The sequence below is a fragment of the Capra hircus genome, chromosome 23 (assembly GCF_001704415.2).
Source record: "Capra hircus breed San Clemente chromosome 23, ASM170441v1, whole genome shotgun sequence".
Classification (NCBI taxonomy): Eukaryota; Metazoa; Chordata; class Mammalia; order Artiodactyla; family Bovidae; genus Capra; species Capra hircus.
The window spans coordinates 4,343,999-4,366,262 of NC_030830.1; the positions used below are offsets into that span (position 1 = coordinate 4,343,999).

The 22,264-nt window shown below is 41.7% G+C and overlaps 1 protein-coding gene across 1 annotated transcript in view; it reads right to left on the reverse strand.

Annotated features, from left to right (window-relative positions):
* The window catches only part of LOC102189642, a 247,782-nt gene extending 226,049 nt beyond the window's left edge, over positions 1-21,733 (reverse strand). Inside the window, 3 exon segments of the mRNA XM_018038501.1 lie at positions 2,430-2,487; positions 21,175-21,177; positions 21,579-21,733. Coding sequence (XP_017893990.1) covers positions 2,430-2,487; positions 21,175-21,177; positions 21,579-21,733 — 216 coding nt within the window.

Here is a 22,264-nt window from a genome sequence, read left to right on the forward strand (position 1 = left end):
AGCGGAGGTGTTCCTAAGGTGAAACCGTCGCTGTTCAGCAGACTAGCTCCTCACAGTCATTGTGTTGCGGAGAAGCGGGTGGTGGTGATTGTTTTTGTTGCTTCAGTGCTCTGGAGCTTTGCTTGGATCAGCCCCCTCCCCACCCCACCCCACCCAAAAAAAAAGACACGGGTAGAAATTCTGTCTGGCCCACCTTATAGGAACCCACTCATGCCTGGATTGCTGGGTGGAGTGCAGTGATGGTAAACAGGAGCCGATCTTTTGGCTTCTGTTTTCACCCACTTCGGCCACCCTGTTGCCTTTACACTAAGGGGAAGTTCGGTTTGGAAGCCACTTCCTCTCAATAATAAAAGGCAGGGGTGTGATTGGAGCCCTCTTCCTTGGCAAGTGGCATAAAGCTAATATTTAGTATTCGCGACATTGAACTCTCCTAGACAGCTGGTGTGTCCCTGTTAAGGCTTTCATTTATTCAGCTTGAGCAGGAACTCTTTTTGTTCTCCCAGTCTATTACTTTGTGTATTTAAGGGATAACAGCCAAAGTGAAACAGCTTGCAATTTGCACCTGTCTGCTCTAAGCACTCCATGTTAGATTGCGTGGTGAGCACACCCTTCACTGCTAATGAGAATAAGACTGTGTAGGGCTGAGTGCAATTTCATTGGGGGCCTTATAGGATATGATAGTGGTTTTTTCTCTTCTGTAAATGATCTGATAATGACTTCCCTTTTCTGATCTTTTAGGGTTCCTAGAGTAGATGAATAACATTCCAAAAATGTAAAGTTGCATATTCTTTTTTTAAAATTAAATGTCAGGTAACTAAGAATTGAATTAATATTCGGCCTGAGTTGCCTCTGATGAGAAAGAAAAAATTTAAATGCTAAATGATTTCTAAGTTGTTGCAAGCCCAAAACATCTACAAAAAGTGAAAATGTTAAAGTTGCTCAGTCCTGTCCAACTCTTTGCAACCCCACAGACTATAGCCCACCAGGCTCCTCTCTCCATAGGATTTTCCAGGTAAGAGTGCTAGAGTGGGAGCCATTCCCTTCTCCAGAGGACCTTCCCAACTCAGGAACTGAACCTGAGTCTCCTGCACTGCAGGCATATTCTTTACCATTTGAACCACTAGGAAGCCCCTAAACACCTAAAGAGAACTTTACTTTGTAAAACTGGCCATGAAAAAAAAAAGTAGATAAAAGCATTTTAGACAAATTTTAGAAATGGGACTAGTTTTGGAAAAACTGTCAAGCGCTTGAAAGTAAACCAAAGTTCTCTACTTCTATTACCTTTGGAAATTTAAAAACTGAATCAAAAATAAAACCTCGAGTGACTGCCCTCCAAATCTTATATAGATATGTTGATCTGACTCATTATCATGTGAATCACAGACTCAGTTTTCAGCAAATGAAAAAATATCTGCACATATGATTCTTTCAAGCTTTTTCCAGAAGCTCCCTTCATCCCGCTTAGCTTTGATTCCTTTGAGGAATTATATCAGAGGACTGGCATCTATTTTTTTAAGAATTTAAATCAAACTCATTGCAATGAAAGAACTTTTTATTATGGCTTATAGCACTTTCCCAAACCTTATGTATTTTTTTCTAGATCATTATAATAATCATTTTTCAATAATTAGGCAAAATCTCCTTGAAGATGATCCAAACTTTAGTAAATTACATTTATATATTTATGTGCCTTCTGTTAATCAAAGGGCCCATGCTTCAATTGGATTCCACAAATTTCTTGCATTGGCAGTTCTGTTGAAATAATCGTGGTGGGTTCAGTGAAGTTGAGGTGGTCACAAATGTGGTCTCGCTGGTAATTACTCTAGTTTAGCACAATCATTGGCCTGCATCTCCCTGACAGAGAACCTTCCTGAGCTTGTCAGTGATGGGCCCTTTCCACACAGCTTCAGGAGCCCCGCCAGCCACTGCCGAGTCTGGTTAGGTCAAAGGGTTGAGCCATGTGTAATTCAGAACAGAGGGGGTCCCACGGTCACTCCACAAAAACAATTACACTACTTATTTCACTCCAGCCCTTGCCCAAAACTCACAAGCCTCATAGCTTCAGTGCAGTCAATCTAATTCTGCCCCTGGGCGATAAGCCACATGAAAATATGTGATGCTGTGTTTATAAATCTCATCAAAAATAGAAACAGTGGACAGGCACAGTGAAGCCCTACTACGGATGGTGGGAAGCCTTGGAAATTCTGAAGGCACTTTTGTTTCCCTTCTAGAGACTCTCTTTTGCGGTTACATTGTCTGCTCCACTCGTGAATCATCCTTTTTACTCGTGAGTGCTGCAATGGAGACCGCATTCCCATTCACTTCTATACTTTCTCTCCATGGATAATATTATGAAAAATAAAGCTTAAAAGGCTGCTTTTAAAGGAAAAATAAAAATCAAAAAGAGGCTCCTGTTACATCAATCTTACCTCTCGATCCATGTTCTCTGCTTCTTGCCCTTGGCAATGCACAGATTTAAATCAAGTTCTCTGAAAAAGAAAAGCAGTGTTTGAAGGCTAGAATAGATTGGCCCCATCTTAAGACATATTAAGCAATTTGGTGTTGGAGAGATAGAGCTATGAGGCTTCTTAATGGTCCCCGCAAATCTCTGTTTATAGTCAATAGCATTTGATTTGGTGTTTTGGTTTTTTCAATTTTTTATTTTATTGAAGTATATTTGATGGACGGAAGAGCCTGATGGGCTACAGTCCATGGGGTCGAAAAGAGACACGATTGAGCGTCTAACACAACACACACACACACACACACACACACACACACAGCTGATTTACCATGTCATGTTAGTTTCCAGTGTCAGTACAGTGACTCGATTACACATATACATATTCTTTTCCCATCTAGGTTATTACAAAATACTAGTATCATCCCCCATGCTATTAAGATGGCAACTTGTTTTTATTGTTGTTCTTGTCTGTTTAGCTAGACTTCTAACAAACTGAGAGCTGGCAAATATTCACAAGATGTTTTACACAAGTAATCTCTAGGAAAAAATCAGGCTTCAAGTAGACAGCCTAAACTTCCTTCTTTTATGCCTAAAAAAAAAAAAAAAATTCAGGTTGCACTGAAGTTTATGACGAAAACTTGCTTTCACATGCTTTCAGTAGATTTTATTTTTATCTTTTTAAAAAATATTAAGATCTAGCTATTCAACTGTTGAACGTAGATAATATCTGAGAATGTTGTTTAGTCATGAAGTCATATCCAACACTTTTGTGACCCCATGGACTGTACCCTATCAGGCTTCCCTGTCCTTGGGATTTCCCAGGCAAAAATACTGGTGTGGGTTGCCATTTCCTTCTCCAGGGGATCTTCTTGACCCAGAGGTCAAACCCAAGTCTCCTGCATTGTCAGGCAGATTCTTTACCACTGAGCCTCCTGGGAACCCCCATAGCTGATAAAGTTAATGATAAATACATATACTTAGGTAGCAAGCAGATTAAATTCTGAGAACATCATCCAAAAACAATATGGATTACACACACTTCTTGAAAGGAAATGTGTTTATAGCACTCATAAAAAATCCTTAGAGTCATGCAGTTAATTATCCAGCTCAATCTATAAGCTATTCCATGTGATATTATTTCAATTGATAAAAATACTGCACTAGAATACCATCTGATTAGCCAGATGATTATAATAAGTGGGAAATTTCAAAAATGAGGGATTGTCCTAGCATTTATTAGATTACTATAAATAGTTACCAAAGGAGCTTTTTAAACTTGGAATTTGCCCTCTTGAAATGGTTATCAGTATTTGGCAGTAAAACAAAGTATATCATGTATGAATGATACATGTGACTTTTTTTTATTCAGAGCTCTCAATCATAGTTTTAAAAAGTCAGTTCACAAAAGGCAAGTGAGCTCTTTCATGGCAATCAACGTGGCAAAAGGAAAGATTTTAGTTCTTTTAGTGGTAATTTTAAAACTCTTTTATGTAAGCGAAACATGAAAGATTCAAGTTGATTACCTCTAAAATAAGGGGAAAAATGTAAAATTATCTAAAAGAAAAAACTGACATTAAAATGAGGAAATTTTAGCCAAGTAACAGAAATCGAAATTCAATTTGCTTGTTTTTTCCCACATCACAGTGACTGAAGAGGAATTCAGAAACAACTACTTCTGAGAACAAACGTGGAGTGGAAATCTGTTTTCTTTTGTTTCCTTGAATTTGGTATTAACCTAATACATAGCTGACCTTCCCTGGTGGCTCCGCTGGTGAAGAAACTGCCTGCAATGTGGGAGACTCAAGTTCAATCCCTGGGTCGGGAAAATTCCCCCGGAGAAGGGCATGGGACCCTTCTCCAGCATTCTTGCCTGGAGAATCCCAAGGACTGAGCCTGGTGAGCTACAGTCCATGGGGTCGCAAGAGTCGGACACGACTGAGTGACTAACACTAATACATAGTTAATATCTGTCTTTAAAATGTTTGTAATTCGTAAAGTTTCTCGATTTATGCTCTTCGTAAATTTATGTGGAGACCTAGAATCTAACATATGCAAGCCAAAAAGCACAGGCTGGCTCTCTTCACGTCATTCGTGTGCTCAGGGGACTTGCAGATAAGGCAGACCGCTTCTCTCTCTTCATAGAAGGCTGCGTTCTAAATATCTTTCTACACCATATTCAGAGTGCAATATACGTGCAGTAAGCCTGAGTACAGTTATGGAATAAGATCAGAATTCCTTCATTCTCTCATAGAAAGCATGTCCTTGAATCTAGAGAGCAGTTTGATAGAACCAAGTGGTGTATCATTTTAAAGCAGGTACCACTAAAGGAGAAGTAGAATCCAGTATTTCTGGGTCTCTTGACTAAAGGGTATGGCAGAAGGTCCCTCTGGCCTTGGTATCTCCAGGAGCTTCGATCAAGCACCATTTGCAACAAGGAATGTCAGTCTCCAGATTCTGATGAGCTGGGATTTGGGAGTTTGTGGTCAGGTGCCTTATGATTGAGATACAGCCCTCTGAACAGAGTTGATAAAGAATAATAGAGCCACCTTGAACTGGAGAAAATCAGAGAGCATGTTCCCTGGCTGTCGGGCATAAAAAAGACATGGGCAACATATTGGTTCTGGCCTAAACATTGATACCTGAATGTGTGTTCCCATTTGCAATTCCTGGGAATTTAATTTGAAGACTTCCAAAGTGGGAAAGCAGTGTTTAAAAGCTATAAAAATGACCCAATTGCTAAAATCTGTGACAAATAGATGAAAAAAAATAGGCGAGAGACCAGTTTCAGAGGCCAAATCGGTGAGCTGGAGGCAGCAGAGTGGATTCTGAGGAGTGGGCAGAATTCGGAAACAAGCCGGAAAAGGTGAATGGAAAGAGCTATGAGCACAGAGGGGTGATGAAAATGAGAGTGAGACATTCACAGAACAGTGAGCAGAATCCATCAGCAAGCAGTAATTTTAATAAGTTACTGATTGACGAACAGTCACCACACCCTCGTAAAAACCTATCGCTTGTGTGACTCACCAAAGATGAAGACAATCCAAGAACAGATATTTTTGCCAAACTACCTCTATGACCTATATTGTCAAGAAAGTCCAAAGTGGCTTTCCTTTCATTAAAAAAACAAAAGGGAAAACAACTGTTATAAACACTATCAATTTACCCCAAAGCTTGTGTTTGGCCTTTCAGGAACTCCTGACTTAATGAACTGATGTGCAAAGTTTTCACTAAGTCTACAAATTTGGACCACAGTGTGGCATGTTTGCTGAAATTCAAGCAGCCTGCAATAGGGCTTGCCAGGTGCCACAGTGGTAAAGAATCTGCCTGCCAATTCAGGAGATGCTAGTTCGATCCCTGGGGGTCAGGATGATCCTCTGAAGGAACTAGCAACCCGTTTCAGTATTCTTGCCTGGGAAATCCCATGGACAGAGGAGCCTGGTGGGCTACAGTCCACGGAGTCACAAAGAGTCGGACTGAGAGGCTGAGCATGCACAACAGGAATCACATTTTAAAAGCCAGTCTCAAACTTGTAAGCAGGTCGGTAATTGCAATATAACCTTCTTGCAAGTATCCCATTGACCATATCCCGTGGAGCCCAGGTTAATAATCACTAAAAAGCTAATTTGTACAGTCACTTTTTTTTTTGGTTTGCTTTCAGACTGATCTTAAAATGGCTTTCACTGAAATTGTTGACCTTGTATTTATTGCAAATTAAATCCTGGCATTGCCAAATCTCTGAATACGGGTTCATTGCTTCCAGAGAAGGGAATTAGCATGGCTACAGCTGTCATTCCATTGCATTTTTCTTCTCAAGCAGACCAGCAAGGGCAAAGATGGTGTTAGACACAGGTCGCAAGCCAGATTCTGTCTGCAAACATGCTTTGTTTGACCTCCACAGTGATTTTAAACAGATTGAGCCAATATTGAAAAATAAAAAAATTGCCGTCAAAAATCCGACTTCTGGCTTCTCTTGGAAAATTTTTAAAAATTGACAACATCGGTGGGGTGTGGTGGCAGCATGTTCTTTAGGCAGTGTTGCTAGTGCCCAGGGTCCCTGCTCTCCCTGTTGCAGACCACAAACCAAAATGTAAGCTCCATAAAGGCAAGGCTTGCTGACTTCATTGCTGCATATTTAGAGCCCAGAACAGAGACTGGAAGGAGTGGGTGCTTGGCAGACACTTGACGTTGAATGATCTCAGGACTTCCCAGGCAGCACGGTGGTAAAGAATCCACCTGCCAATGCAGGAGACCCAGGAGACACGGGTTTGATCTCTGGGTCAGGAAGATCCCCTGAAGAAGGAAATGGCAATCCACTCCAACATCCTTGACTGGAAAATTCCATGCACAGAAGAGCCAGGCAGGCTGCAGCCGACGGGGTTGCAAAGAGTCGATGCATCCGAGCAACTGAGCACACACACGGATGCACGCAACGATCTCAAGAGCAAACAGATACTTCAATGGATGACTTTAAAACAACAGGCAGTGCTCAGGAACTGCCGCAACATGCCTCAACTTAAAAAAATTAAATAAATGTGCAGGCCAAATAAATTCCGCCAGTCCTCAGGCAGAGAGAGAGGCAGAGTACCCACATATCATTCTGCTAGGACTGCTGTTTTTCTTATAAAGAAACATTTCTCTGTAGCCCTGCCACTTTCAAAACTAGAGCCACAAGTGTCGAGGAAAATGACGATGATCACAGACCCAGAGTTCTTCACTCAGTTCTATTTCTGGTCTGGCCTCTGTAGGGATCTGAATTTGACGTTTCCGTGAGACACACAAGTGGGAAGATACTTCCAATAACAAACGGGCCTACCAAGTCTCCTCTCTCATTCTGTGCAATCGCTTTTTGTAGTACAATCTAAATCTGTATTAGAGAATAAATAAAAGGGGACTATGAAATTTACCTTGGAAAGTCACTACTTAAACCTCACACGTGCAGTAGCTCAGTCTTCTCCGGCTCTTTGCAGCCCCATGGACTAGAGCCCGCCAAGCTCCTCTGTCCATGGGATTCTCCAGGCAAGAATACTGGAGTGGGTTGCCATTTCCTCCTCCAGGGGATCTTCCCGACCCAGGCCTCAAACTCTGTCTCCTGCATTGACAGGTAGATTCTTTACCACTGAGCCACCTGGGAAGCCCTAAAAACATAACACACTATCACTTAAATAAAAGTCAGAATAACACTGTGGAATCAACTTGTGTTAACAACGAGAAAGACACTGGTCAAATATCATATATTTACGCATGTATGTGGAATCTAGAAAAATGGTACAGATGAACCCATTTGCAGGGCAGGAATAGAGATACGGACATAGACAATGGATGCATGTTGGGAGATGAGCTGGGAGATTGGGATTGACATAAATATACTGCTGCTGCTGCTAAGTTGCTTCAGTCGTGTCCAACTCTGTGCTACCACATAGACGGCAGCCCACCAGGCTCCCCCGTCCCTGGGATTCTCCAGGCAAGAACACTGGAGTGGGTTGCCATTTCCTTCTCCAATGCATGAAAGTGAAAAGTCAAAGTGAAGTCACTCAGTCCTGTCCGACTCTTCGCGACCCCATGAACTACAGCCTACCAGGCTCCTCCATCCATGGGATTTTCCAGGCAAGAGTACTGGAGCAGGGTGCCATTGCTACCACATACTAAATAGATAGATAGTGAAAAGCTGTTATATGACACAAAGAGCTCAGCTCAGTGCTCGGTGGTGACCTAGAGAGGTGGGATGGGGCTACGGGGGGTAGGGGGGACGTGGAAGGGAAGTCCAAAGGGAAGAGTATATATGTATACTTACGGCTGGTTCACATGTTGTACAGCAGAAACTAACACAGCATTGTAAAGCAAGTATACCCCAGTAAATTTTTTCAGGCTCTTGCACATAGGGAAGTTGCTTAACCTCTAAAAGTCTCCAATTTCCCTACAAAGAGTTGAGAAAGTTTAAAAATTATATATGTCAAACGTCCAGCTTCCACTTAGGGTATGGAAACCTGGCAGGCTGTTAGTCCCAAACACAAAGCAAGAAAAAAAAGAATTATGAATGTCTGCAAATTTACAACTTTTCTGAAAGCCACCCAGGAGCTGAAGTCACAGAATAACCAACTAACCCAAAAGCAAAGGAAAGAGCAGTGGGTCTAAGGAGTAACAGGCTGCAAGCACTTGCTTGCTGGAATCGACCTGAAACCCCTTAGAAGCCATAGGGGGACTTCAGCTAAAAATTGTTTATGAGTTTCTGAAGTCATTAGTCAAATTTGAAAGTGACCTAGTATAGGGCTGCCATCTATGGGGTAGCACAGAGTCGGACATGACTGAAGTAACTTAGCAGCAGCAGTGTGAGAATATGGAGCATGTGGGCAGGACGCTCAGTGGGCAGTTCTGTCTGTTTCGAATCTCCAACCGAACAGCTGTACTGTCCACGGAGCCCATCCTATGCCCCCAGGCAAGGGTAGAGACTCGAAGTCCTGCCCAACTGCCCACATCACCTCCAGCCCTGCCCCATCGGGGCCATTCTCCCATCAGGAAGCCTGGCCACAATGCCCAGTGGGCACAGGGCACATCCCATAGCCTGTCCTGGGTCTGGACTCAAATCAGCAGCCTTGCCCAGTTATTGTGCCAGAATGGTGACCCTGAGCAGCCTCCACCCCAGTCTACAGTGATGCTCAGCTGCAGAGCACAGCATACAATCCTACTCGGAAGTGGAGATCAGCAGTAGCCCTGCTTGACTATGAGACACAGATGGGCGCTTTGCCCAGGCAGGGAGTCACAGAGCATAGTCCATGACTCAACTTGCTTTTACAGACAGTGACTGTGTCTGACTGTAAAGCATGCTGTCCAAGCCAGCCCAACTGTGGGTACAGCAGGAGACCCCACTGACCAGAAAACCAGATGAGCAACCACTCCTGACAGATAGCTCAGCCAATGACCACTGGCTGGCGTGGCAGTCATGTACCTGATAAGGATTAATAGCCGAATCATATAAGAAACCCATATAACTCAGGAGTTAAAAGAATCAGATCAAAATATGGGGAAAGGACCTGAATAGACATTTTTCAAAATCTCCAATCCTCAGGTACATCAAAACCACAATGAGGTATCACCTCACACCTGTTGGATTGGCTGTTACCAAAAAGACCAGGATAACATGCCCTGGAGAGGTCATGGGGGAAAGGGGAAATCCTGCGCACTGTCGGTCGGAATGTAAATTGGTACAACCACTATGAGAAACGGTAGGGAAGGGTCTCAAAAACCAAACAGAACTACCATATGGTCCAGCCATCCCCCATCTGGGTATAATCACTGTGTCAAATAAACATCTGCAACCCCACGTTCACCACAGCTTTGTTTACAGTAGCTTCCCTGGTGGCTCAGCTGGTAAAGAATCCGCCTGCAATGTGAGAGACCTGGGTTCGATCCCTGGGTTGGGAAGATCCCCTGGAGGAGGGCATGGCAAGCCACTCCAGTATTTGTGCCTGGAGGATCCCATGGACAGCCCTGGTGGGCTACAGTCCATGGGGTCACAAACAGTCAGACACAAGTGAGCGACTAAGCACAGCACAAGACATATAAACAGTCTAATGCTCATCAGGAGAGGAATGCAAAGAAAATGTGGCGTATATGCAATGGAATATTACCCAGTTGTAATGAAGAAGCAAATTTAGACAAATACTGTGTGATCTCACTTATATGTGGAATCTTAAAGAAACACACACACAGAGAAGCAGAAAGTACATCTGTCATTGCCAAGGTAGGATGTGGGGGGAAATGAGTGAAGGTGAACTTCTAGTTCTAAAATAAATAAGTTATGGGATCTAATTTAAGCATGATAACTGTAATTTGTAGTGCTGCATTTTTTACTTGAAAGTTAAGTGAGTAGATCTTGAAAGATTTCATTTCAAAAAAAAAATAAGTATACAAAGTGATAGACGCATTAACTAACCTTAGTGTCATTATCACTTTGCGATATCTATGTATCAGATCATCATGTTGCACACCTTAAACTTACATGGTGTTATATGTCAATTATAGCTCCATAAAGCTGGAAGAAAACATGTAATTAATGTGTTAATAGCTCCCATATAAAGAGTGGGTAACATAATGAATATATGAGGAATTTCAACAAAGGGATAGAATAATAAAGAATCAGATAGAAATGTAGAAACGAACAATATGGTAAGGAAAATGCAGAATATCATCAACAAGCTCATTAGTAGTCTAAGTACAACTGAGAATAAAATCAGTTGAACTCAGTCCATCACCAACAGAGATTATGCAAATAAAAACAGAAGGGTAAAGAGAAAGCAAAAAAAAAAAAAAAAAAGAGAGAGCAGAGTATCCAAGAATAATAGAAAAATTCCGAATGGACCAACATACCTGTACTTCTGAATATAGGAAAGGAAGACAGAGCACATAGGCAGAAGAACGATCAAAGGAATAATGACTGGAAATTCTCTCAGGTCAATGACAGGCACCGAAGCAGAGGCTGAAGAAGCTCAGAAAACAGCAAGCAGGATAAAACATACACATATACACATTAGGCTCAAACCACTGAAAACCAACAGCAAAAAGAAATCATGAAGGTAACCAGAGGAAAGAGGCATATCACACATAGAAGAGCAAAGTTGAAAATTATAGCAGACTTCTCATCAAAACTCTGTAAGCCAGAAGAGCGTGGGCAGACATCTTTAAAGGGCAAAAAAGAACAACACTAAAGTTTAAAATTCTATAGCCAAGGAAAATACCTTTTAAAAATGATGGTAGGGAATGTGGGCATGACAGAAAGAAGAGATTGTCAAACCCTAGCCCCCAAGAAAGAAGGTAAACCTGGAAGGGAGAAAAATCCAAAACAACCAGTTCAGTCTCTGGAAAGAGGCCGGAGGCTAATAACCAACAGAGAAATAGGCATTCATGGGAAACTGCAGAAATTAGTGTAAGTACTGTGGGTACCTCCTTGACCCAAGGTTGCTCCAGTCTCTGCAGTGACCCCTAACATCAGCTGGGCCGGTGGAGTAGTGCTTCCAAGGAAGCACTGGCAGTAAAAACCAGCGGTTCCACTGCTCTGGCATGGAATTTTGGTGACCAGGACGGAAAACTCATACCCAGTTGTATTGTGAAAAGTATCAAAATCCGTAGAAAACAAGCATTGACAGCCCGTGGCTCTATTATGCTGAGTTGCAGTCCCACTTGGAATACAGTAGATCACTCGACTAATCAGAAATTAGATCAGGAGGTCCTGGAAATGAGAGACCAAAGAAAGGCTATTAATAAATGGGTGCTCCATGGGTCCGTGCTGATCAGGGGTCTGTGCACGTGGGCAGGGAAGACGCGAGATTATCCAAGCTGTGTGCACATCCCCGGGTGACCTGGATGCTGTGCAGATCTACACAAAAGACCCAGGAGGACCTGGCAGAAAGAAGAGCTGAATTTTAAACATGTTCCCAGCCCCACACACAGATCCAGCAGGAGAGGAGAGAAATCTTACAGACGCAAGGTGTCTGTGAACAGTCCTTGGTTCATCACTGTGCTCTGCAGATGCACAGGAGCCTCCATAAAATGAACCTAAAAGTGTTTGTTAAAGTTTGAAAAAATTCAGAGAGACAGCAGCAGGCACACATCACAGGGAAAACAGACTCGATCGCTTAAGTTCAAGCAAGTTACTAAAAACAAAACAAATGAAATATAAGCCAAACAACAAAATAAAACAGCCACAACAATGGTCCTCAAGGCAAAAGCTCAAAATCACATTTGCTACACCATATTATCTAAGATGCAGGTTTTCAACAAAAATTTATAGGACAGTGAAGAAATAGAAAAGTGTGACCTATATTCAGGAAAATAAGCTGTCAACAAAAATTAACTCTGAGTGGGTAAGGAGGTTGTATTTAGTAGACAAAGACTTCAAAGCAGGTTTTATTAAATGTTCAAAGAATTCTAAGAATCTGTGGTTTAAAATGTAAGGAAAATATATTAATAGACTCAAATATAAGAAATCTCTAAAAAAGGAAACTATAAAAACAGTCAAATGGAAATTTCAGAATCGAAAGATATAAGGACTACAGTGAAAAATTCACCAGATGGGTTCAAGAGTTCATGAAATGAGATGGTAGAGAAGAAATCAAGAATATTAAAGATAGATCAATAGAAATTATCCAGTTTGAAGAAGAGAAAGGAAAAACGCAGACAAAAATGAGACTCCTAGGAAGAGATGAAGAAAAAAAAAGGGGGGGGAAGAAAATTATCTGAGAAAATAATGGCCTGATGGCAAATAGCCTTCCCTGGTGGCTCAGATGGTAAAAAGAACACCTGCAATGCAGGAGACACGGGTCCAGTCCCTAAGTTGGGAAGATCCCCTGCAGAAGGAAATGGCAACCCGCTCCGGTATTCTTGCCTGGGAAATCCCATGGACAGAGGAGCCTGGCGGGCTACAGTCCATGGGGTCACAAAAGAGGCGGACACGGCTGAGTGACTAAACAACAGCGAAGGGACCTTGTGTTTGCGGTTGGACTCTCTTCTCCTGGACCACTCTCTGGCGTTTTGCTGGGTCTCCTGGCTCCCTCTCCCGCGGTCACTTCCTCCAGGTTACAACTCTTTTGATCCTACTTCATCAACCAATGCTGACTCAGCTATTTCCTCTTTAAGAAATTCATCGTCATCTCTTACCTGCGGACCCTTACCATCCTACACACTTTTATGAGTCTTTTACTAGCCTTACAATAAAAGCGCAAGAGAAATATAAGAATATATATATATATATCTGAGATCTATATCTATAGCTATCTATATATATTGAACAAAAGCTCATAGAAAGATCCTATTATATTCACCAGCTAATCTGAACACAGCACTGAGAAACTTCCCTGGCAGTCCAGAGGTTAAGACTTTGTCTTCTGATGCAGACGGTGTGGGTTCTATATCACGGTCATAAACCAAAGCATAACACAGCAGCAGTGTTGTAACAAATTCAAGGAAGACTTTAAAAATGGTCCACGTCAAAAAAAAAAAAAAAAAAAAAAAAAACCCTTCAAAAAATAGAAAAAAAATAAAGAGCATTAAAATATGTCCTACCCAGAGGAGTGAAGGTCCCTTCACTGCCTGTTCAGGGCAGCCCAGGTGTTCCTCCCACCGTCCAGCCTTGCCACTTTTGTCCTTGAAAAGAACTTTGCTAACAGAGCCCATAAAGCATGACACTGGCGACCTGGGCTGTGATTAAAGTCTGGGGATCAGGGAGGACAAGCCCCAGCCTGCTTTATCCTAGCAAGAATTCCGCTTCCAGTGTTCCTAGCATCGGATAGAAGAAAAATTCCAAACTGCATTTACAAGGTAGTACCAATAGGGAGGAAACGATTGCCTTTAGCAAGACTTGAGAAAACATACCTGTCCTTTGCTATTGATAGTGATCAATTGATCCCTAGAATCTGATTGAGAACATCGGGGTATAAATCAGGCCACACGTGCAATTCCAGAAACATCACTGCTAGTAATTCATAGTATATTTCAACTGCCACTGGCATGGATTTCCGGACTAGTGTCACATAAGGGTTCACAAGAAAGCAACAGGGGCTATTTGTTTATACGGTCACATTTCTATCCTCCTTTTCCCTCATATTCATCCAGATGCAGGCATAACGTATCAATAGGCACATCAGTGTGGGTTTGCTTCTTCCTCAGGTATTCGGTGGCAAAATGTTGGTTGATTCACAAGTAAAGGGAAATTAGTGTCATGAAAGGATAAATTTTGTTGCCTAAAGAAACAAACATTATTACTTCTTCAGGGGGCCTGCTACCTAAACTGTTCCTCTAGGCAGGAATGTTCTCCATCAGCAGGTTAATTGCTGGGATACTCTGTATTCATTTCCAAGGCCCGCACTCACTTGTGTATTCTCTCAATCATCCCACACATATTTGTGGGGAACCTAGTATATGAAAGCTCCAAGTGCAGTGGGTGACGACGATTCCTGGCCCTAAGGGAACTACAGCCTGGGTAGCAACTTCAGAAGGAAAGGCACAGCAGTGAGATAAAGATGACACCACCACCACTGAGAAATTGACCATAACCTGAGAGCCCTCAAAAAATTAGACTGAAGTGGAAAAAAAATTTCAAACTCATCGGACATGTAAGTGTTAACAACATGGTAATTGATCAGGGACTGAGGCTTTACATAGATGATATCACTTTGTCCTCACTACAAGCCCTAAGAGGGGCTGCATTATCCCCACTTTACAGATGAGGACCTTGAAAATCCTGAGAGGTTAGGTGACAGGCCACCTAAGAAGCCGGGATCCAGGTTTCAGTGGCCCGTGTGCCTTTGCTACACGGACCACAGCCTTAGCTGACCTCCGCTGAGTTGCTCACCTGTCACTTTGAGCCTTCAATAGACACTAAAGCCTAGAGTTATCCCAAGTGGGGTAAGTGCAAAAAAGCAAATGAAACATGTATTATGACTGAAAGATGTGTGTTTTAACTAAGGGAGAGTGAAAACCTCTTACATTGCTTCTGAAGTGAACTTTGACTAATATTCATGTGTCTAAGTTCCCCAGCTAAAGTTCTACATGGGCCCCAAACACTCAAACTGCTAAACTAAAACTAGTGCTGAAAATTCCATGCATCATAGAGAATTTAAGAAAATGTCTCCATTTTCCTGGGCTTTCACATAGTTTCACATTCCAGTGGTCAATTAGGAAAACAGGAAAGGCAATTCATAACTTCTTGAACTCTGTCTTTCTAGTTCTCAGTAAATTACAAAATATTCAATCTGACTAAACTATTTCTTTGGCTGCTACTTTGTTATTACCAATATGTCAACTGTCAGTTCAGTTCAGTCGCTCAGTCGTGTCCGACTCTTTGTGACCCCATGAATCGCAGCACGCCAGGCCTCCCTGTCCATCACCAACTCCCGGAGTTCACGCAGATTCATGTCCATCGAGTCCGTGATGCCATCCAGCCATCTCATCCTCTGTCGTCCCCTTCTCCTCCTGCCCACAATCCCTCCCAGAATCAGAGTCTTTTCCAATGAGTCAGCTCTTCGCATGAGGTGGCCAAAGTACTGGAGTTTCGGCTTTAGCATCATTTCTTCTAAAGAAATCCCAGGGCTGATCTCCTTCAGAATGGACTGGTTGGATCTTCTTGCAGTCCAAGGGACTCTCAAGAGTCTTCTCCAACACCACAGTTTAAAAGCATCAATTCTTCGGTGCTCAGCTTTCTTCACAGTCCAACTGTCATATCCATACATGACCACAGGAAAAACCATAGCCTTGACTAGACGGACCTTAGTCGGCAAAGTAATGTCCCTGCTTTCGAATATGCTATCTAGGTTGATCATAGCTTTTCTTCCAAGGAGTAAGCGTCCTTTAATTTCATGGCTGCAGTCACCATCTGCAGTGATTTTGGATACATACATACAAATAGATTTTCCAATATATAGATTTTCACATCTGTATGTGGGGTTTTTGACGGCTTACTGTTAACAAGCTGTCTGGGGGGAAATTCACTTTGCTAGCCTCTGAACGATGGCTTCCCTGGTGGCTCGGTGGTAAAGAATCTGCCTGCCAACGCAGGAGATACAGTTTTGACCCCTGGGTCTAGATGATCCCCGGGAGAAGGAAATGGCAACCCACTCCAGTATTCTTGCCTGGAAAATCCCATGAACAGAGGAGCCTAGCAGGCTGCAGTTCATAGGGTCACAAAAAGTCAGACAAGATTTAGCAACTAAACAACAACAATCCTCTGAATACTATCTAAAGGGAGGTTATTATCTAGAATTGTGACATTTTTTGTTTTGTGCTATATATACTTGTATCAATAAGTAAAACTAAGATCTCAGAATTGTCTATATTTTTTAAATGCTTCTGTTGGACTCTATGAAAATCACAAAAATAATTTAACCTTTTCAAACTATGCTGAATCTTTTAGGTTCCCTTTTTTTATTCTTTTGCCTCCTGGGTCACAGAAATACTGGTGGTTTGTAATCTAGGCCAGTGGTTCTCAAACTGTGTGTGCATGCTCAGTCACTCAGCTGTGTCTGATTCTTTCGTGACCCCATGGACTGTATAGCCTACCAGGTACCCTCTGTCAGGGGGATTTGCCATGAAGAATGTTGGCATGATTTGCCATTTCCTCCTCCAGGGGATCTTCTCGAGCCGGGGATTGAACCTACATCTCCAGCGTCTCCTGCATTAGCAGGTAGAGTCTTTACCAATGAGCCACCTGGGAAGCCCCCCTCTCACTTCAGCGTGCTTTCAAATCACCTAGAGGATGCTGGGCCTACATCACTGAGTTTGCATGACTAACAATTTTCAAGGTGATGATGATACTCCTGGTTCAAAGACTAGCCTGGGGGGACCACAGCCTTAGACCAAGCTAAACGAGAAAGAGCACTAACTAGGAATCAACAGGCCCAGACTCTAATCCTAGATCTGTCACGGTCTTGCTGTGTAACCTTACGGAAGTCATTTGGCATCTCGACGTCTGTTTCTTCATTAAACGACATAGTTAAATAACTTATGAAAATCCACTATCATTTTATAATCTTGCAACTGACCCAGGCAATAGAGTCCACTCCACCATGCATACCAAACAATTTGAAAGGTCAGTTCTTAACTAAAATAGTCACTGTGTTTCAAGCAAAACATATGGTATTGCCTCATACTGTTGTGTCAACAATAATGCTATATATGAATTCCTAAACATCATCACATTATGCTAAATTGTGAAGAAAAAAAAAACCCATGATATGTCGGTAAAATAGGATTAGAGACAACACTATAAAATGCTAACCAGCGACTCACAGGGGCAAAAAAGAGAGAAACCAATAACAGAGGCAGGGTTTCCAACATGTCCAATGGTTAAGAAATGCACAACTACTACAATAAATATGGCACTCTACCTGGAAAAAGACTGAAAGTTTGCTGTAGACATGGGCTGGGAAGAATTGCAGGCTGTGAATGATTTCGAAGTAGTAGGAAGATGACTAGAAATAAAAGAGAGTTGTAGCAGCAGGTGTGGACAGATGTAACTCATCGATCTCAGTTGGGAGTTGGCATGAACATCGCAGTTCACCGATCTTTAGCAGCCTTAAATTCTGGGGCACGTTTTCTTGTCTTGGGGATGACGGCCCTTCAAGGAATAGTAGTGACTCTACTGGTCACTACTGGCACCAAAAGGAGCTGAATTTGGCAATTTCCCTTTCAGATCGTTAAATATAGCTAGAACTTTCCTTTTGTACATGCTTGGCTACTTGAACCTGAACACTTAGATTCATATCAAGTGTTGGATGAGGTGAGATTTGTTGTTTTGTTTTGTTTTTTAATGTATAAAAAAAATCAAGAATGTGAAAAATAGGAAAAGACAACCTTCAAGGATAATGCTACCCAGAGATGCCGGAAGTGCGTCCGTGTGTGTTTTGTGTATTTCTACGTGTTTCGGTTTATGGATGGAATGTACATAAGCAAACTCAAAATTCACTTTTTACTAAAATTATTCCCTGACTTATCATTCACATTTGTATTTTCAAAACAAGTGTTTGGCAAAATGACTATACTTTTGATAATAATTATAGCTTTGTTGTTGGAAATACTGTATGGTTAGATATAGAATATTGTGAATCTCCCATAATCTCTCTTAGGTGGAACTGAATACACGTAAGAAATGACTTCCATTATATGGGGGAACTTGGGGGTTCCTTAAAAGGAAGGTCCAGACTGAGGTCAGGTGTCCATTAAGGCTGATGGTTTGTTGCCGTTCTTGAGTCACGAAGTCACTTCATGACCCCATAAACAGCAGCCCACCAGGCTTCTCTGTCCATAGGATTTCCCAGGCAAGAATACTGGAGTGTGTTGCCATTTCCTCCCCCAGGGTATCTTCCCAACCCAAGGATCAAACTCCTGTCTTCTGAACTGGCAGGCAGATTCTTTACCACTGAGCCACCGGGGAAGCCCCAGGGCTGATGCTACCCGAGATCATTTCTGATGGTGCTCAGTGATACCGAGCTGTTTCCAGGAAAACTGAAGTTTCCAACAAAATCGGCCCCTTTTCTTCTCTTCAGTCACCTGTCAGAGAGCATGGTGCTCACCTCTCTCCAACTTCTCATAAATTGAAACCAGTTTCCTCTTGATTACCCTTGTGTAACATCTTTATGGGAATTGTTTTCCCATACTTATTACGAACATTTTAATAGAATGTTAAAAAAAAAATAATAGAAGAATTTCAGAAAATAGCCATACGAAGTATGGAAGGCGTGGAAAGGTTTTTCACAAGCATGAGAAGAACCTACTGGGGTAATTCAGGCTTTCAGAAGAGTCAAAGGAACAGTTTAATAACCCTAAGTTTTCTTGATTTCTCTCTTGCACTTAGACCTCACATTCTGTCCACAAGGAAATCCTGTTGTCTCATGTATTCGAAATATATCTGTGATCCTATAACCTCTCACCACCTCTACTGTTAATCCTCTGGTCCAGTTCACTTCCATCTTCCCCTCGAAACTATAAACCATCTGGTCTCCCTGCTTCCTTTTCCACCTCTCCCCTAGTTATTCTCAGACCAGCAGCTGGTCATCCTTGCAAGCTGGGCAATGTTTCCATGTCTCCTTCAGAGTGAAAGACCACTCATCTCCTCTCTCTCCCTCGCTCCTATCATGCTGACTTTGTTATTCCTGGAACATAACCATGCACGTCCCTTCTCAGCCTCAGGGCTTTGCTTACACATCACTGCCCCCAGTGCGATTCACCCTGACTGTTTAAAAATTGCCAGTGACTCTCCAACACTCCCCCACACACATACCCACACTCGCACAAGTAATTCCCTTTATACTGCTCCTTTTTATCCCCCGTGACATGTGTTCCCTTCCACCACGCCAGGTCATTTACTTTCACCCATGATTACTTCCTATCGTCTCTCTTCCCCTGACCAAGTTTATAGTGCTTGAGGATCACAAAGGCAAAGACCTTTGTCGGCTCACTAATGCATTGATCAAGAACAGTTCCTGGCATATAACAGGTGCTCAATAAATACCCAATGAATGAACCATTTTCAAATTAATGGAAACTAATATGAGGAAGATATTAGCTGACCTTCAAGAGAGAGAAAACAAGAAATAAAGAGAAGTGTATAAAAAGAAAATAACAAGAGAAGCTTTCCTCCAAATTACTAAAATAAACGACTGAGAGGAAGTTTCTTTTGATTGACCTGGTGATTTTTAAGAGATAATATGGCTTCACTGCTTAGAAATCAGTAAGGAAAAAGAAAAGAAAGAAAAAGGAAATATGGGGTAAAAAATCCCAATTTGTATCCTCGATGAGAATTAGTCATTGGGTATGTATTTCCACAGAGAGATCTCTGTTGTTCCTCTCCTTTGCTAAAGAACATCACTGGCTCAGTGGTCTATAACTTTACAACTTAAGACTTTCCATCATTTCTGCCAGGGTGATGTTAACTGTAATATAATGTTTATAGCATTACATTTTAAGCTATAAATACTTAAAAACACCCTGTCCCAATAAGCTCAATGGAAAGTTCAAATGCACTGATCATTTACCCATTTTAGAGTGCGGGGGGATCACATCTTTTATTGCACAGAAATAAACCCCTCAAATCCTCTATTTTAATATACTTAGAAAGTTCCCTAATTAAGGTTCCAGAGTTACATGCCAATATTGTATATGCAAATACTCTAACAATCCATAAAGAACAAAAACACAAACAAAAGTAATTTGACTTTAGGAGCTATTTTGTAGATTTAAAAGGACAGATTCTATATTAAATTCTTATCAGTCTGGTGATGAATAGGCTTCATAGGACAGAAAGATAAATTAATGCCATCAATTATCATCTAAATTGCCATTTTACACTTAAGCATTATAAGTAACCATGTGAAAATTTAAGAAAAACAAAATGAATTTTCAAAATTACATATGACTTTTTTTTCACGTGAGATTGATGTAGAAATTCAGACATAGAAAAGTAAATAAGCGTACATAGGCAATCTGAATCTACCAAGCTAACATTTACCTCATAATAAAAGAACTGCTTAATCAGTAATGTGTAGCCTAGTCCTTTAGATTTCACATAGTCTTGGTCAGTATAAAAGCAATCCTAAGTCTCTTTTCCTTTGTCCAGTCACAGTTTCTGGAATCTAATGATTCATGAACAGATTTCTTAAATTAGCACCTATTTTCCTCTTCCAATATTGTTGGCTATTTCTGAATTTCTTCCCACAATACTTCCCAGACTCAGAAGCACTCAGAATCCCTTTCGCCTTACTTGCTTATCCTAAGATTAGGGTATCTGATTTTAAAAATTTCTTAAATGTATGACTATTTAACTCATCATTTACTTTTCCAAGTAAGCCACCGGTCTGATTAAGAGCTGTCTTTCTAGCTGCAGGGGTGGAGCTAGAATCAGGTCTTTTTTCTCTCTCTAAGAAAGTTGGTCTTCACGTAGACTAGTAAGTAACCCGTGGAAAGAACAATAATATCTTTTTTTTTTCTAATTATTTTTAATTGCAGGATGATTGCTTTACAATGTTGTGTTGGTTTCTGCCATACATCAACATGAGTCAGCCATAGGCATACATATGACCGCTCCCTCTTGAACCTACCTCTCACCTCCCACCCCATCCCACCCCTCTAGATTGTCACAGAGCACCAGGTTGAGCTCCCTGCATCATACAGCAAATTCCCACCAGCTATCTCTTTTATGTATGGTAATTTATGTGTTTCAATGCGACTCTCTCTATTCATCCCATCCTCTCCTCCTCCTACTGTGTCCCCAAGTCAAGAACAAGCGTATCTTGAGGTCCCCGCCTGGCCTGGCCACATGGTGCCTGCAGGCTCCCAGTGAAATACCTGGAACAGCCAGAAGAGGCATTGCTGTGTCTCAACAAGCAGAAGGTGGGAGTGAGAGCCTCTCTGAGACAGCAGTGTTGTCCTCATCTACACAGATGGTGAGCATACTTTCAGGACCAGACACACACACACACACACACACACACACACATTCAAATCTAAGTAAAAAGCTAAAAGCCAATCCCATTCCTTCATTTGAAACATAGCATCATGTAAACTCAAAATGCTCTGCTAAATCATGTTGTATCAACCAGCTTCGTAGCTAAGACCTGCAGGCTTTAATTACTTTCAGGGGAAAGTCTGGTGTCCAAAGAAAGTCTCATTATGAACTGGCATTTGCTCCAGGGTGGAAGGAGGCCCAGAAATGAGGCTGTCTTGGGGTTCTTTTACCAAATCAAATATCTGTTCATCCTTCCTAGTGACGAGGCTGGTGATCTACATAATTAATATACGCTCACATCGAAGTAAACATGAAATGATTAAACAGGAAGGCTTTAACTAGAGAGCATGTGAGGAGGGAAAAAAGAAAAGGAATTAATGGGTAACAGAGTCTTAGAAACAGGGGAGAGAATTGTATGCTATTTTTGAGCTAAATTTTGTTCTCATCCAAAACCTAATTGGTTTTTAAACTTCTTTCTCCACAACAGCCCAGACAAGGTGGTTTGGAGCATGTGTTATACACAAAATATTTACATCGTGGCTCTTGTAGCCTAGTCAGCAATTTGTGGAATAGCAAATTGAAAAAGTAATACTGTAATAAAAAAAAATAATGGTTGAATAACCTGCATTCCTAGCAGACCAAACTTGGAGGACCAGCAATAGAAATCTTGAGAAACCGCTGCTATTGGCATCTAAACAGCAGCTCTGATGTGGTGGGAAGAGCCAGAGCAGGGATCTTTATTTACATTTATTGAGTCTGCTAGGGACCAGGCACCACGCTAACTGCTGGGAATGTGTAATCTCATTTAACAA